This window comes from Budorcas taxicolor, chromosome 25 (genome assembly GCF_023091745.1).
Source record: "Budorcas taxicolor isolate Tak-1 chromosome 25, Takin1.1, whole genome shotgun sequence".
Classification (NCBI taxonomy): domain Eukaryota; kingdom Metazoa; phylum Chordata; class Mammalia; order Artiodactyla; family Bovidae; genus Budorcas; species Budorcas taxicolor.
The window spans coordinates 41680885-41697124 of record NC_068934.1 but is presented as its reverse complement, the minus strand read 5'-3'; the positions used below and the strand labels follow the sequence as shown (position 1 = coordinate 41697124).

Below are 16240 nucleotides of genomic sequence, written 5' to 3'. Positions count from 1 at the left end.
TACTCTTTGAATACTGAGCTTCAGTTTTCATTCACCTTCCTGCTCAGCACTGCATCAGCCAAGAGCTTACTCAGCGAACACCTCACACTGCTGCACTTCCTGGCGAGGGGAGTCCTAGGTTGTGCTACTAGAAAACACTTCACTTCCACTTCCTTACCTGGGCAGTCCTCTGCTGAAAATTTCGTGCTGAGATTCAATCTCCCTCTCCCTCTCCCACAGTTACTCCCGTGCCCAGGAGGGTGTACAGGCCCTGGTTCTGGCACTCTAGTCACCTGTCTAGGACACCCTTCTGATCCACCAGGACCTCTGACCCAGAGGCGGGAAGGGGGACTGGTAGGCAGTATGTTTGCTTGCTCACTGGTGACGTCCTCTCTTTCTCCGGACACCTGCTGCTTCTGTGGGTTTGTGTGTGGCAGTGGGTGAAGTGATTGCCTGAAGTTTTCTGTAACCCACTTTTTATTACCATTAAGGGGAGTGTTCAAGAAAGCTTTAGTGCTGATAGTGTCAGGGCAAGAAGGTAAAAAATGGAGCCCAAAGAGACTCCCCTTAGGGCAAGATTATAACAGAAAAGTGACTGGCAGAAACTGCCAGCCCTATTCAAATGTTTAGTCCTGCAGCAAATAGCATCTTTTTATAATCTACAGCACGGTTTGGGGATGCTAGGCCCTCAGGGCAGGGAGGGGGAAGGACAGAATTTAAGCCGCTTTGGTTTTTTTTGGGGGGGCGGGGGGTACTCGCTGTTCACTTTTGACACTGGAAAGTCATGTTTTCATAAAAAGCTCTTTCTAGGTGGGTGGAGAGTGAAACTGCCACGTCCTTGTCGGTTTAGTCCAAGAGATCACTCACAACAACAGTAGATGTCTGGGTTTTGTTTGTGTCTGTCTTTTTATTATGAGGAAAAAAAAAAAAACGTTAAGGGGGGAAATGTGGATTAACGGGAGGGATCCCTAGCCTTGTTTTCCTTAGAAGACTTGTTTAGTGTTTTATCAGACGTCTGTTGTAGTTGTAGGTGGAAAAGCTTGTGAGAAAAACAACCACCACATGGAGCCTGTAAATGTTTTTGCACAACCTGTAAAGCATTCTTGGAAGTGGCCAGTAAAAAAAAGGGTTTTACCGTTTTAAAAAAATGTAACTGTGTCATTGTTTACATCTGTAACTTTCTCCTCCCCTGTTCTCATTACAACATTCTGGCAAAAATGTAGGCACGGTAGCTACCAGTTTTAGAATAAATAACCATTTGGATTGAATTCACCTCTTCTGTGGCTGCACTGACTGGGTACAGTGTGTCATTGGGGGCTTTCTTATGTCTGATGCTGCTCCTTAAGCTGTACTGGGTTCCATCTAAGGGTGGCTGTCCTCTTTCAGAGCAATTTCTCCCTTCCCATCCTACCATGCTTTCACTGGGGAACCAGCGACACCTTCACTCAGGGTTTGTTGGCTTACTTAAGTGCTTGCTTTTACTAAGAGTTTGAACAATTGGAGTAGAAGAAAATAAGTTATAACTCATGACGTCTGTGTATTTGGCGTATACTGAAACCAGTTGAATGCGTGAGATTAAATGTAGGGTTGTCCATTTAGGGGCCACATAAGTTTATTTATGAGTAATTACCACTTAGGGAAGCCTTGGTGGCTTAGTGGTGAAGAATCTGCCTGCCAATGCAGGAAGCGCGGGTTCAGTCCCTGGGTCCGGAAGGTCTCCTGGAGAAGGAAATGGCAACCCACTCTAGTATTCTTGCCTGGGGAATCCCATGGGCAGAGGAGCCTGGTGAGCTACAATCCAGAGTCGAAAAGAGACAGACATGACAGCGACTAAACAAATCACCACTTAAAAGGAAGAGCCTTATTCAGCAGATGTTTGATGGAGAGTCTTTCCTAGTGAATTTGTAGAATGAGAGGTAACTGACTGACAAAAGCATTTGTGTCACTAGCATGGAACTGACCTTGATTGTAATTCTAATAAATGGTCAGGGACTTACTAAGGCTGGGATACCACAGGCTTATGACATGTAGGGTTTTGAAGTGATGATATAAACTGCTGTAACGCCTCCCTTTGGACATGACACAGATTCTCACCCTAGAGGCTTATAGCTTCAAGCCCAAAGGCTATCCTTGATCTCAGTGTCTGCCCATTCTCTAGGACACTTAAAGTCACTCTGTTATAGCTACTCATTTTAAGTGGTTATTTATAGCTTATGCCTTGTCTCTAGTAACCTCCAATCACCCCCACCCTCACCTTTTCCCTAACTAGGGCTGCAGACATTCACATCTAATCTGATGAGTATGAAAATTGAGTATGTAGAACTGAGCAGAGGCTGCTTTTTTTTAAAAAAAGATAAACATCAAGATTACATTTTTTGAGTACTCCTGACTTTATGAAGTCTGAACAGATGTGGAAATTTTCACTTACTCTTCTGGAATTTGCCCAACACTGTGATAACAGGAAAAGAGAAAATTTGTTTCATGCCCTGCTTGCCATTTAAGCATGTATAGTACAATTTAAATGCTTGCTATATGCCAGACACTGACACGATGAAGAGATTTTAAAAAACTTGATCCTTTGAGGAGTTTCCCACAGGCACTAAGAACTAAGCAGGATTCCCTGGTGGCTCAGATAAAGAATCCGCCTGCAGTGCGGCAGACCTGGGTTCTATCCCTGGGTTACGGAGATCGCCTGGAAGAGGGCATGGCAACCCACTTCAATGTTCTTGCCTGGAGAACCTCCATGGATAGAGGAGCCTGGTGGGCTGCAGTCCATGGAGTCACAAAGAGTCAGACACGATTGAGCGACTAAGCACAGCACAAGAACTAAACAGTTTCCTCTGGGTAGGTCCCCACTTCAGGAGGGAGACCAGGTTACTTTCTCGTTTCTTCCTCTCTAGGATGAGGGAATTAAATATCTCCAGCGCCTATCAGGGCTCAGGAATTCAGCAGCAGCTCCCCAAGTTCACCAGGTACCCCTGTAGCCTGTGGAAACATCCACAGGAATCTAAGTTATTCCCTTGGTTTCCTCTCTATTCTCCCCGTGCTTGTCTTTCTGTGTGGAAGTGTGAGGAAGCTGGGGGTGATATGCTTTCTCTAATATAGGTCACCCACGCCTACTGCAAAGCAGCTCCTACCCCTAAGTGTATCCCAGGACACAGCATGAGCTGATCTAGGCTTCCCCCGGGAAACGATGTATTCCTGAATGGGGGGTGGGGAATCTTAATCCATGAGGAGCAGACATCCTGAGACTACTACCTTCTCTGCCTTGGCCTTGGTCCCACTTCCGTCTGTCTTTCCTTCCCTTGGAAGGAAAAGGCTGCTAGAAAAAGTATTCTGGGGCTTTATAAGCCTCTGCCAAGGCTGAGCCCAGGAGGCGCTCGTGAGACAAGCCTCTGACCGGGCAGCTTGCTGGCTGGACCACTACGAGGGGTGGTAAGCGAACCAGGGGCGGGGACACAAATCCTAGCGGATGTGACAGAATGAGCCTGAATGGGAAGTGGGAGAATAGCAAGCCCCAGTTCTACCAGGAAGCCAAAACTGAACAACTTAGGGCTTATCCAACTCCTAGGGAGAACGAGAGCCAACCAAGGAACAGCACCCCCAAGCCGAACGGTGCGCTAATTGTCATCACACTTGTGTTTCCGCTCCGAAGCAGCTTCCACTAGGCAAGCTGTAGGGACCTAGATTCTCATAAGACCCACGCGACCGGCGCCTACTATATCGGCGTGCTTGCTGGGGTTCCCTTGTGCCAAGATCCTTGGTTATAGCCCCCCGTGTCTTCACCTGGATCGGGTGGACGTCGGCGTCCAGCCTCCGAATTGGGGAGAAGTGGGCATCGAGTTGGCGAGGACATGGGCAGCCATTTTGAGACAGATGAGCACGGAAGGGACCATATTGAGACCGCTGGGTGCCTGGGGCCGCCATTTTAAGTATGGGCCCAGCGGAGAAGCCCCGTCCGGTAAAACGCTGTGACGTGCGGCCGCCGTATTGGCGCGGGCCCCATGGCGGCGGCCATCTTGGAGGGGGCCTGCTGTGGGCGCGGCCATCTTAGAAGTAAAGCCGGCCCCTCCTCAGGAACTGGAACCGAGCTCCTCCCCTCTCGCTGGGTGCCTCCTGTCTTCGACTTCCCTCGGGAATCCCTTCCTAAGTTCACCCGGTTCGGTCTGTTTTCTTTTTGTCTTCTTTGCGTTCTTGTGTACGTGTAGGCGTGCTCTCTGTAGCCTCTGAGTGCCTGTTTGTAACAATTCTTCCACTTGAGACCCTTTCTTTTGCTCTCCATCCCCTCTAACCCGACGGATCTCTGATCCTAGAGAATGTCTAACGCGCTTTGACTGGCCTTGTTCCCTGGTTATGGCAAGCTTTTCTACCTACCCACCACCAAATCTATTGACTGATGAGCCTCTCCCGCCAAGGACGGTAACACAGGAGCTGTCCTCTGAGACTCTGGATGACTTTATTCTTCACATGGCTTTAGCATCCCAATAGCTCCAAGGTGAGACTGAGAGCAAGCACCCAGCCCATCCCTCTCTCCATTGTCTGAGCAGGTCACAGAGGGAAGCCGGCGGGACGCTGACAGAGTCTGCCAGCCCTTCTGTGGGTGGAGCTACGGGTGCCCCGAGTCACAGGGTGCTTTGGGTCCGCCACAGTGGGCGAGGAAATGGAGTCAGCAGACAGGTGAGGGAGGGCCTGGGCTTCAGATAACCTCACAGGGTTGGGCAAGGGCTAGGGGTGGGATGCAGGGATCCTCGGGGGCTCACGACAGTTACTGACATAAATAAGGAAGGGCCCGGGAGAGGGAAAGGTGAAGAGTTGTGAAGAGGAACAGGGCAGCTCAGAGGAGAGCACAGAAGAATTTCTTCTCCCGGAAAGGGTTCTCCGAAGTGGGCACAGGGGTGATGAGGGGATCCTCACAGGCGTGGGCATCACAATAAGTCATCAGGTCTGCTGCTGCCTTGGACACCTGGGGCACAGCCAGGAGGGGAATTGTTAGCCAGAAATCTCGAAGGGGGCTGCAGCCTCTTTCCCCAAATAGATTATCTTTTGCCATCTTTAGGACTCCTTAAGACAGTCTTCCCTCATCACCCACAGAGACCTGGAGCCAGCTTTCCTTACAGACACCAAGACTCCTTCCATGATCTCAAGGAGTCAGTGAAAGAAAGCCTCTCTTAGCCTAAGGTTTGGGCACCTAGGTACAGCCTGCCAACTAATGGGATCCAGGGCCCCACCCACCTTTATCCGGCACAAGCTGGCTTCAATCTTAAGCTGTTCCACCATCTTGCGGGCTTGCCCAATACTCATAGTGCTGTTCACAGGGGTCTCCCCTTTCATCCTGGAGGAAAGAGACAGCTCAGAGCGTGCTAGGGGGCCCTGCACAATCTCAGCTGAAGGCCCCTCTCCCCCATTACGCCTCATCAATCATTGCAAGGCTGGGTCCTATGCCCTAATATTTTACTCCCCTCTTATCCCCAACCTCCCAGGCCTTTCCCATCTCCCAGTTCCTCAGCTAAGGAAATGGAGAAGTGGAATGAGATGCTCCCAAACTCCTACAAGGCCTCGGCTTCAGATCATTAAACATATGAATGACTTGAAGGCTTTACAGCCCTCAAGCTATCTGTATTCCCAGTTCTGAAAACCACAACTAGAAAGAGCCCCGCCCTAATGAGGAGGGCACATAACCCCCACCTGCCCCCTTGAGCCCCAAAGGGAGAAAAACAGGATGCTCCCTACTCACCTGAGGCCACTGGCAGCGACAGTCCTGGGGAATCTGATCAGTGGGGTGCACCAAAGCCTTCTGCCTGAGATGGGTGCCCCACCTTGCAGGGAGTTGCAGCTGAGAGTATCTGACGCAGCAGCAGAAGCTGCTAATACAGAGAAGGCCACTGGAGAGGGTCAGGTCAGAGGCCAGTGGAGGGCTGGTCCCTGTTTCTGCAGCTCCAGCACTGGCTGATACCTGAAGGATGAAGGATGCTAGAAGGAGCAGCTCAGATCCTGGCATATACCAACTGTCTGGCCAGTGGGGGAGCCTGGCTGCTGCCTGCAGCCCCTGTGCACACCCCCACTGTTAATGTCTCACTGCCTGTCCTTCCTCATTGCAGGCATCCAGAGTCTGGGCTAGAGCCCTCCCCAAAGGAGCTGGAAGTAGCTGAGTCCCAGGCAGACACCCCCCTCAAATGGGGTGGTCTGGACCTGTGACAGCCCCTGCAGTGAAGTCAGTACAGACTGCGTGAGACCCTGCTCATTTGAAATTCTGACATCAGCTGGGCAGTCGCCCCCTCTATCCCTCCTCCCTCTACTCTGACACAGCATTTAGCGCCTGAATCTTCGTGTCTCTTCCAGGGACCCTCCATTCCCCATATCCAGGAAAATGTGATGAGCTACAGGTTTCAGCTTCTAGATCACCACTTAACGTTCTAGCTACAAGTGGAAAATCCAAGGGCAGCAAGGTCCATCAGAAAGATGTCTGAAGAAATGGCAGACCAAAGAGAAGAAGGAGAAGCTGGGGAAAAAGAGGCATGCAGAGACCAGATCAAAGAATCCGACAAAGAAGAGGTAGGGGAGAGTCGGTGGGTGTTTCTGGAAATAGATGGGCTTACTGGATGCGTGTGTGTGTGTATGTGTATGTGTGTGTGTGTGTGTGTGTGTGTGTGTGTGTGTTGGTCTGAGAGATTGCCTTTTACGTCTGCAGCGTTGTGCGTGGTGCTGTGGGGAGTGCAAAGATGTGCGCAACACTGACCCTACCCTCTGAGGGATCTTGTTTGGGGTGAATAGACACGTACAAAATAAAAGTGCCACCCGCTAAGACCTAGTCTAGATAATGCGCTGTGGGAACTCAGAGAAAAAGTCTGATTAGGGTCCGAGGAGGTCGATGACACGTCTTTAAATCTGGAGACAAGTCACGGGCCTGAAATGCTACCACTCTTGTGAATAGGGGCCAGCCAGCTCGCCGGCGCATCACGCAAAATTCCCAGGTACCTGCAGATTGCAACGTTCCCGGGGTGAATGCTCTTTGCTTTGGAAGCCCACGGGTCCAAGGAGATGTGCGCAATAAAAATCAGCGCCCGTTGGACGCCCGCCTCGCCCTCTTTTTGGGGTTAAATGACTGATAATGAAGGTGTAGGCGGAGTGCCGCGATTGCGGCCTCGAGGGGCTGGCTGAGAGGGATGCTGCTGACTCATAGCATTTCGTGGAGCATATCTTGGAGCCTAGAAGGAGATGCCTATCCGCTTTGGTTTTGGTTACCGAAAGAGGAGGGGGTAACGAACCCCGGGGAAGGAGCGAGCCCGGCGCTTGGAGGTGGGAAACTGGCCTCCTAGAAGGCCCCGCCCCCTGCGCTGGGCCCCGCCCCGGACGAACCCCGCTCCCCTGCGCTACAGAGGCAGTCGGCGGAAGGGGGCGGGACTTCCCTGGGAGGCGGAAGAGCCTTCTCGCCGTTGCCCTGGCAGCGCGCGCGGCCGGTGAGTCTGCGGAGCTGCCGCTGCGGGCTGGATGGTTTCTATGGTGGTGCGGTTGCGTGAGGGCTCCGGGCGCCGCGCCCGTCACCGAACCGGAGGGGTCTGGCGGGGAGCGGCCGTTGGCCGCAGGACACCCTGCCCGGCGTGGGGCTCGGTCTTGTCTGGGAGCGAACGCAGCTCCAGAAGGAGAGAAGCAACTTGGGAAGCAATAGTGGCTGCGGTGAGGTTGCTGGCTTTGAGTCCAGCTGTGCGACCTTAGGCAAGTCGCGAACTCTCCGTGCAGCCACCTCGCAGTGTGGAATCGTGTGTATAAGTCCGCCTTAGAAGAATTTTAAGGCGTTCATCCTCTGTATGTGACCATCAAAGTGGCCTGTCCTAGAATCAGGTGACCCGAGGATGGGTTCAGCTGAGGAACTCTAGCACAGGGGGGTGGTGAGAAAGCTCAGTGGAGGAAGGGAAGAGATAATTGGCTGAGAAACACAATCAGTTGGAGAAAAGCCATATGAAACAAAGGCTTTGCTATGTCTTGCTGTCTCTGGTTCCTCAAAGCCTTTCTGGTCAGCGTGTCCTTTTTGTCCTCACCTCCCCCGTGAAACAAGCCATTCTTTCCCCTTCTCGGTCTTTTTCCAGGAACCACCAGCTGCTTCGTCCCATGGCCAGGAGTGGCGTCCAGGTGGCAAAGCACCTAGGAACCCAAAGGCTGAACCCGGGGCCAGACCCCCTGCACTCCCCGTCATGGTCAATGACCCACCAGTACCTGCCCTACTGTGGGCCCAGGAGATGGGCCACGTCGTGGCGGGCCGTGCTCGCAAGCTGCTACTGCAGTTTGGAGTGTTCTTCTGTACCATCCTCCTCCTGCTCTGGGTGTCTGTCTTCCTCTATGGCTCCTTCTACTATTCCTATATGCCGACAGTCAGCCACCTCAGCCCCGTGCATTTCCACTACAGGTGAGAAGGGTCTTCTTTTGTCAAAGTAGAGGAATCCCGCGAGAGAATTGCTGCAAGCACCCTTCGCACTTTCTGAGGAAAACCCTCTTACTCAGAGAAGAGGACACTTGAGCCTAGTGCACTTACATTGATTTATAGCCGGAGGTTGGGGCAGGTCTGGGCTGGTAGGGCTCTAGGGTCTTAATCCTGTCTCTGGTTAACTGAAATCTGGTTTAAAAACAAAACAAAACAAAAAAAGCCCTCTCCTAGACTGTCATTATGAGGGTCAGTTCACTTTAGGCTGGATCAGACCTCTCTCAGGGCTACTGTAGACTTTTGAGCTAACCCAGCCTCTCAAGTCATCTCAGAACTAATCTGGCCTTCAGTAGAGAAGATATGAGGAAAGCGGTATTTGCCTTTCACATTACTTCTTCCCACTCCTGATTGTCTGCTGCAATAGAGCTTATGAAAACAAGGTGTCTGGGTTCATAAACTCCCAGAGTCCTACTTGTCTGAGTCCTCAGTTCCTTCCCATTTTACAGATCCTGCCAAATTCTCTCCCCTTCTTTTAAAAATGACCTCAGGACCAATCAAGAGGTGCTGTTATCGATGGTCCAAAGTTGTTGTTTTTTTTCTTTCCATGTCCTGAATCCCTAGTCATGAGCCATAATTTCTAAGGCACAGCTGTTTAAATTTTAGGAGGCATGGATCTCATGAAAGCTATGGCCCTTCCTGTCTGTCATAAGAACCTACTTATTGATACATGCCCATGTACAATTTTGCCTACAATTGGAAAGGTTTGTGAGTAAAGGGTTTAAGAGTAAAGATCATCTGTGGGTCCCTTTGGAGGAGTTTTCTTGAACTAGGGCCCAGATCAGAACTCTGGAATCAGAATCTAGAGGGGTGGTACCCAGGAATCTGTTTTATATTTTTAGGAATCTGCATTTTTATCAGCTTCCCAAGTAAGTCTTTAGAAACACTTAAGTCTGAAACTATTCAACTAAGTGTCCATAGGTTCCCATTTAAGAATGTCTACCTTCATGAGAAGAAATAAACACAGGTAGCAGGAAGAGAATTTAAAAGACTCATTCTAGTGTCTTGAATCTCCTGGCTGTACTTCTTCTCCATCTCTCTATAACAGAAGGAATGCCTGTTCTGGAAGAAAGGATGGGGGACAGGAAAGGGAGTCCTAGGGGCCCAGGAGCTGTGTGGATAAGTAAGACAGACTATAACTTAGCAGAATATCATCCTTATTCTCATTTAGGACGGACTGCGAATCCTCCACCTCCTTACTCTGCTCCTTCCCTGTTGCCAATGTCACACTGGCTAAGGGTGGACGTGATCGGGTGAGTATGGGAGCTGAACAGAGGTTTCATTAGCGCTTTGATGACTGGAAATAAGAACACTTGGGAAAGACCTAGGTACCAGGGACTGAGTAACAGAGATGGAACGGAAAGCTTTCAAGGAAAGGGAGGTTAAAGAAAAATTGAAGTCCAAATGAATTGAATGGGTTATTCTTTCCTCCTTAAATTGTTTCAGCCAGGCCATATCTGCTGGATAAGGGATGTTTTAGATCTAAATGAACTTAAAGAAACCAGTTATCTCACTGAACTAGGATGGAATCCACCCAAGAGTTTTGAAAGTGCATTATTAATTATGACACTACTGAGAGATACACGTAACCTTCCTTTACAAAGGGTACTGTGCCAAAGGACTGGTCAAATGCCAGTATATCTTCAATAAACCTGAAAGCCCTGGGAAATGCAAAGTGGGAATGCATCCTTCTTTATTAGGCAAGTTGGTGGAAGCTCTGCAAAAGGGTAGGATCCCAGAACACTTCAGAAGGACCTTGGAGGATCAACAGTGTTTCTGATCACCAGAGGTTTTTGACTTGTCAGCAGCAAAATGAAAAATAATCAGTGGTCAGACTAAAAGTTTAAAAATCATTTGAAAATGATTTTTCAAAAATTGTACTTGGGGAGGATACTGACCTGAAGATAGAAAATATGGAGGATAGAAATAAATGGTCATTCTGAAGGGAGGAATGTAAGCTATAGAGTTTTGGACCCCTTGGGGTTGACAATACAAAAAACCCGGAAGACTGTGTATCTTGTGACATATTCCAGTGGACTACCAGAGTACCACTATCCAGAAAGCTTAGCAGGTGGGATGAGTGGATCCCAAATGGAGATTTCAAAGTGGGGAAGCGGAGAGAATTTCCTGGCAGTCCAGTGGTTAGGACTCCGCACTTTCACTGCCGACGGTCCTGGTTCAATTCTGGTTCAGGAACTAAGATCCTGCAAGTTGCACAGCGTGGTCCAAAAAGAAAGTGGTAGAGTGGAGTGTTGGGCACTGGGAGACAGAGGGTTATCCAGTTCTGCTACTCAGGAAAGTAATGTGGAGAGTACTATAGAATATTCTGTGAAAACATTGGTTCATTGTGTTTTTGTGGCTCAATAATAATAAACGGAATATATTGAGGGGAGTAGAAACAAGGCCACAGTACACCCACACCTGGGATGGGGCATGCTGTTGTGTGGCTTCCTGTTGTAGATCATAATGGTTTGTGACACAGGGAGCCTAAAACCATCGGGTACCAGGCTGCTGGATGAGCAAGGAATGGAAGGATGAAGGGTGAGGCCCAAGTTCCCCAATAAGTAAAGCAGGTTGATCATTTCATTGATTTCTGGTGAACATTTTTGAATGAATGAGTGAAATAATGGGTCTATTTTGTGGGTAACAGCTTGTTTAGAAGTAGATGTTGTCCTGCTTCAAAGAGCTCACAGGATTGATGGAAATCTCTGCATTAAGTAGCAAAGATGCAGTTCCTGCATTTCAGAAGAATTTGTGAAGAATTAGGTCTTCTGGAGACTATGGTGATGGTGAGGCTCAAAGTGGGAATGGAGGAGAGTTCTCCATCAGGCAGACAAATGTGAATAAAGGCAGGAGTCCTTCACAAGACTCTGTTATTAGCGATTTTTGGATCCCCTTGGAGGAGACGACATAATTACTGGCTTAAAAAGAAAAAAATATATATATCAGTTCAGTTCAGTTGCTCAGTCATGTCCAACTCTTTCAACCCCAAGGACTGCTACACGCCAGGCCTCCCTGTCCATCACCAACTCCCGGAGTTTATTCAGACTCATGTCCATTGATTTGGTGATGCCAACTCTAAATAAATAAATAAAAATCTTTATTGCTATATAATTCAAATAGTATACAAGTCACCCATTCAAAATGTACAGTTCAGTTGTTTTTAATATATTCAGAGCTGAGCAACCATCACCATAATCAATTGGAGAACATTTTCATCACCCCAGAAAAAAAACTCATACCCGCTACCTAGCAGTCACTCCCCATGTCCTTCTTGTTCACCCAGAGAACTACCTGTTTCAATGTTTCAAATAATTCAGTGAAGCAACTAGCTTAGATTCACCTGGCCTCTACATGGGGATAGGACTCTCATAGAATCCATTTTTTTCAAAACAGTTCAGACTGAAGGGACTTCCCTGGTAGTTTAGGGGTTAAGACTCCACACTTCCAATGCAAGGGGTGAAGGTTCAATCCCTGGTCAGGGAACTAAGATCCCATATGCTTCACAGTGTGGTCAAAGAAACGAACAACAACAAAAAGGTAAAAAATAATCATTCAGACTGAAAATAACAGTGTATATAAAGAAAGATTTTGATCAGTGGATTTTCACCTGTTACTCTAGGGATAAAATCCTCAAAGTACCTTCACAGCAATAAGTCTAGATGGTTCACTATTAGGGTTGTGTGCATTCATGCTAAGTTACTTCAGTCGTGTCCAGCCCTGTGGAACCCTGTAGACTGTAGCCCACCAGGTTCCTCTGTCCATGGGATTCTTCAGGCACAAATACTGGAGTGGGTTGCCATGCCCTTCTCCAGGGGATCTTCCCAGCCCAGGGATCGAACCTCGGTTGGCAATTTGATCTACCAGGGAAGCCGTCACTATCAGGGTTAGGGCACTCTTTTTTTCAAAAAAATTTTTTTAATCCATTCCCTCTTTGGTTAAAACCAAAAGCTTTACCATCACCGCTGTAATCCTTGTGGATCACCCTGAGGGGGTCATGCACAGGATAAGCATAGTCGAATATAGGATTAGAGGAGTATAGGAATGGTCAGGAATAACTAGGGTATGTTTGGTGGCAAATCTTTAATCTTTTGGGGTTAATCCCAGTGAAGATGCTTTCCCACTGAGTCTTAGGGTTCTACCAACAGAACTAAGGTAAGGGACCCAGAAGGACAGAGTTACTGTGGGAGAGCTGGCTAGGGAAATGGTGAGTGCTTCCGGCACTCTGCTAATTAGTAATGTAAGTGAAGGCAGGCTGGGCCCGAGGGGATGGCCTCACGGGGACAAAGGCCTGAGTCACAGATGGCCCAGTTGGCAACATGATGGTTCACTTTTGGAAAAGAAATATGACACAACTTTTCTCAAACAGAGTGATTCAGGAGTGTAGATACTGAACATCTCAGAAGTGGGAGGGATCCAGCTACCAGAAGGGGGCAGCAGGTTCTTGGGAAGAGGGAGATTTGAGAGGCCTGTTTTGATAGCGGAGGAGATTGTATTTGGAAGGGTAGCCGGGAGGTGGGACAGGGACAATGCAATTAAAAATTTTTTTTGAAAGAGATGCCGTCCACCTTGGGCAGGTACTGATGTATGGACAGCCTTACCGCGTTACTTTAGAGCTTGAGCTGCCAGAGTCTCCTGTGAATCAAGATTTGGGCATGTTCTTGGTCACCATCTCGTGCTACACCAGAGGCGGCCGAATCATCTCCACCTCTTCACGCTCCGTGAGTGTTCGTGGCCTGTCTAGGAGGTTGTGGAGAATGATAACAGATGTCAGAGTATCTGGGTGGGGCTTCAGGAGAAAACATTCTGAGGTCTGAGACACAGACACAGCATCGCAAGAGGTGTCAGTTCACCAAACCAGAGAGATGACCCTTCCTGCCCACCCCGCCCCCGCCCCCCCGTTGCCAGACATCCGATGAGCACATCTATCTTTGAGTGGAGCCGCCCTGAAAATGGGCTTTTTTGGAGCCAAACAGACCAGGCTTCAAGTCCTCACTCAGAAACATACTAGCAGAGGGCCAACTTACTTAACCCCTTGAAGCAAATATAGTAGTAGTAACTCCCTCATAGCCAGACTGGTTTGGATTCCATGAGGAAATAGTGGGTGTTTAATAAATGCTGGACTCCGTTCTTAATTGTCAACAGAACCGTCTCATAAAGCAAATTCCTGAATGTCCACTTGGGAGAAGAAAGCCTCAGATGGTACACTGGTCTAGATTATAGCACCATTCTGGGGAAAGGTAGATGACAGATGGGGTGGGGCTTCACCTGGTAGGCTTTCTTAGAAGAGGAGACTTGTATTGGAATAGAGACGTGGTTGGGAAGGGCAGGGCAGGGATGTCTTGAAACTTCCGCAATGATGGGATCGAGACTTGGGGCGTGGTAGGAAGTGAGAGGGACTAGGAGACCTAAGGAAGAAGCCGCCTTCACGCCCTGCTCAGGGGTGGCTTTGAGGGTAGGCACCCGTGCCCAGCCTCTTCGCCCTGTTCAGGAGTGGTTTTGAGGGTGAGCGCCCGTCCCCAGCCTCCCTTCCCTGGCCCTGGCAGGTGATGCTGCATTACCGCTCAAGCCTGCTCCAGATGCTCGACACACTGGTCTTCTCGAGCCTCCTGCTGTTTGGCTTTGCGGAGCAGAAGCAGCTCTTGGAGGTGGAGCTATACCCAGAATACAGAGAGAACTCGGTAAGGAGAGGAGAGGAGGACAGGAGACAGCCCTCCCCACAAGCCCAGAATCTTCCCCGAGGAGCTCCCAGGCTTGGGCAGGAGGGACTGCGGTGGAGGCTGGCAGCAGGCCTCAGACTGGGCTGGCACGAGTGGCAGCAGGGTTCTGGCCTGATGTGCTGCCGCCCCTGCCCTCCTGCCCGCAGTATGTGCCAACCACCGGAGCCATTATCGAGATCCACAGCAAGCGCATCCAGATGTACGGAGCCTACCTCCGCATCCACGCCCACTTCACTGGGCTCAGGTGAGGCAGTGCCCACGTGGGCTGGGCAGCTCTCCTGGGGCTGTCCTTAAGAGGGTCCTAAGCAGAGGTGACAGATTTTACCTGGGCTACAGGTTTTCAGCCCTGGCTGGACATCACATATCAGGAGCGTGGGGAACTTTTAGAAAATTACCAATGCCTGGGCCCCGCCCTCAAGACTAGGATTTGTTACGGTCATATCTGGCTGCCAGACTTTTTAAAAAATATTTATTTACTTGGCTGTGGCAGCTTTCAGTTGCAGCTTGTGGGATCTCATTCCCTGACCAGGGATCAAACCCAGGCCCCCTGCTTTGGGAGTGGAGTATTAGTCATCGGACCTTAGATAGGGAAGTCCCCAGCCATGAGACTCTGAAAGCACCCCAGGGGGAGACCATGTGCAGTCAGAGTGGAGAAACGTTCTCTTGAACCACTGACTCAGTGCGCAGGAGGCAGAGGGTGGAGACCAGCTCTCGCCAAGCTCTGGTGAACTGCCCTAGAAATTACTTCTGAGAAATGAGAAGGCTGGCACTCCCTGGTAGCTGCTACTCCCCTCCTGCCTACTCCCTGCCTCAGGTACCTGCTGTACAACTTCCCGATGACCTGCGCCTTCGTTGGTGTCGCCAGCAACTTCACCTTCCTCAGCGTCATTGTGCTCTTCAGCTACATGCAGTGGGTGTGGGGGGGCATCTGGCCCCGACAGCGCCTCTCTTTGCAGGTCTCAAAGGACCCCTTCCTCTCCCCTTCATGGTTCTTCTTTGGGGAGTGGGCCGGGGCGTGTTGGGGGCTGGGGCAGAAGGGCCCAATCATTCTGGTGAGGGAAGGCAGTCCTTGCTGCTCAGGAGTTTCCCCTCCACAGGTAAACATCCGAAACCGAAAACGTTCCCGCAAGGAAGTCCAGCGAAAGATCTCTGCCCATCAGCCAGGTAGAGGTGATGGCTGGGGGCTGGGTGAGGGGGGCCTCCTGCGCCATCCAGAATGAAGCTTTAGGTGCTCGCCTACTAAGCTGAAGGTCAAGAGAAAGGCGGAATGGGGTGAAGTTGGCACTGCCATCCAGGCACAGCCACCCTAGTCCTGCCCTGTTCTCTACCCCCTTTGGAGGCACAGGGCCCCAAGGCCAGGAGGAGTCCCCCCAGCTGTCACCCGTTACAGAGGACGGTGAGAGCCATGCGGATCCCCCTAGGACAGGTACGGTGCAGCTGCCCGACCCCCTTCCTGACTACTCCTCAGTCCTCCCCTTTAGCCTCCTCCAGACTGACCTCTGCCTTCCCCCCTGGGGCTGCAGAAGGCCAGCTGTCCGAGGAGGAGAAAACAGATCAACAGCCCCTGAGTGGCGAGGAGGAGCTGGAGCCCGAGGCCAGTGATGGTGAGGGACCCTGTGCGGCGGGAACGGGTGGCGGGGGGAGCATGTGAGCAGGGCGGAGGCCACCCCGGGTGGGGGCGGGGGTCCCTGGTCTGGAATTTCCCCTTTGGGATTTGATTTTCTCTCCCCTGGCCCAGGTTCAGGCTCCTGGGAAGATGCAGCTCTGCTGACGGAGGCCAATCTGGCTGCCTCTGGCTCTGCCCCTGCCCCAGAGACCGTGGGCAGCTCGGAGCCCTCTGCGGGCTCTGTCCGACAGCGCCCCATCTGCTCCAGCTCCTGAAGCGAGTAGGGCCGAGTCCCCACATTCTGGCCCTTTCCCACCTGCTCCCTTTCTCTCTCTGGGGCTCCCCCAATAATAAACTATTTTCGTGCCAGCTGCCTCCCTGACTCTGAAGTGGATTCAGGGTCATTTAAAAACCTGGTGTTCCCCAGGCATTCCCCGCCCCGGCCGGAGGAGGTTTTCTTGT

General features: G+C 50.5%; 2 protein-coding genes across 9 annotated transcripts; one reads left to right on the top strand and one right to left on the bottom strand.

Moving 5' to 3' along the window:
• The first annotated feature begins 3387 nt into the window (after nt 1–3387).
• Nucleotides 3388–16153, top strand: BSCL2 (BSCL2 lipid droplet biogenesis associated, seipin). 8 transcript variants are annotated; one of them, XM_052661812.1, is made up of 14 exons: nt 4079–4143; nt 4527–4656; nt 6078–6205; nt 6319–6531; nt 8064–8380; nt 9624–9705; nt 13030–13173; nt 13999–14133; nt 14319–14416; nt 14987–15128; nt 15270–15337; nt 15510–15598; nt 15696–15776; nt 15911–16153. In XM_052661812.1, the coding sequence occupies exons 4-14, from the start codon at nt 6439–6441 to the stop codon at nt 16051–16053; spliced, it is 1392 nt and encodes a 463-aa protein (XP_052517772.1). In that variant the 5' UTR covers nt 4079–4143; nt 4527–4656; nt 6078–6205; nt 6319–6438; the 3' UTR covers nt 16054–16153. The 8 variants fall into 8 exon arrangements, with proteins under 8 accessions (XP_052517773.1, XP_052517767.1, XP_052517768.1 ...); XM_052661807.1 differs by lacking the exon at nt 4527–4656 and having other exon boundaries at nt 4033–4474; nt 6078–6190; XM_052661808.1 differs by lacking the exon at nt 4527–4656 and having other exon boundaries at nt 4033–4474.
• On the bottom strand, nt 4814–5310 carry GNG3 (G protein subunit gamma 3). The gene is made up of 2 exons (XM_052661817.1): nt 5212–5310; nt 4814–4942 (listed from the first exon to the last, which is right to left on the bottom strand). Exons 1-2 carry the CDS (start codon nt 5308–5310, stop codon nt 4814–4816), a joined length of 228 nt encoding a protein of 75 aa, XP_052517777.1.
• Nucleotides 16154–16240: the final 87 nt, after the last annotated feature.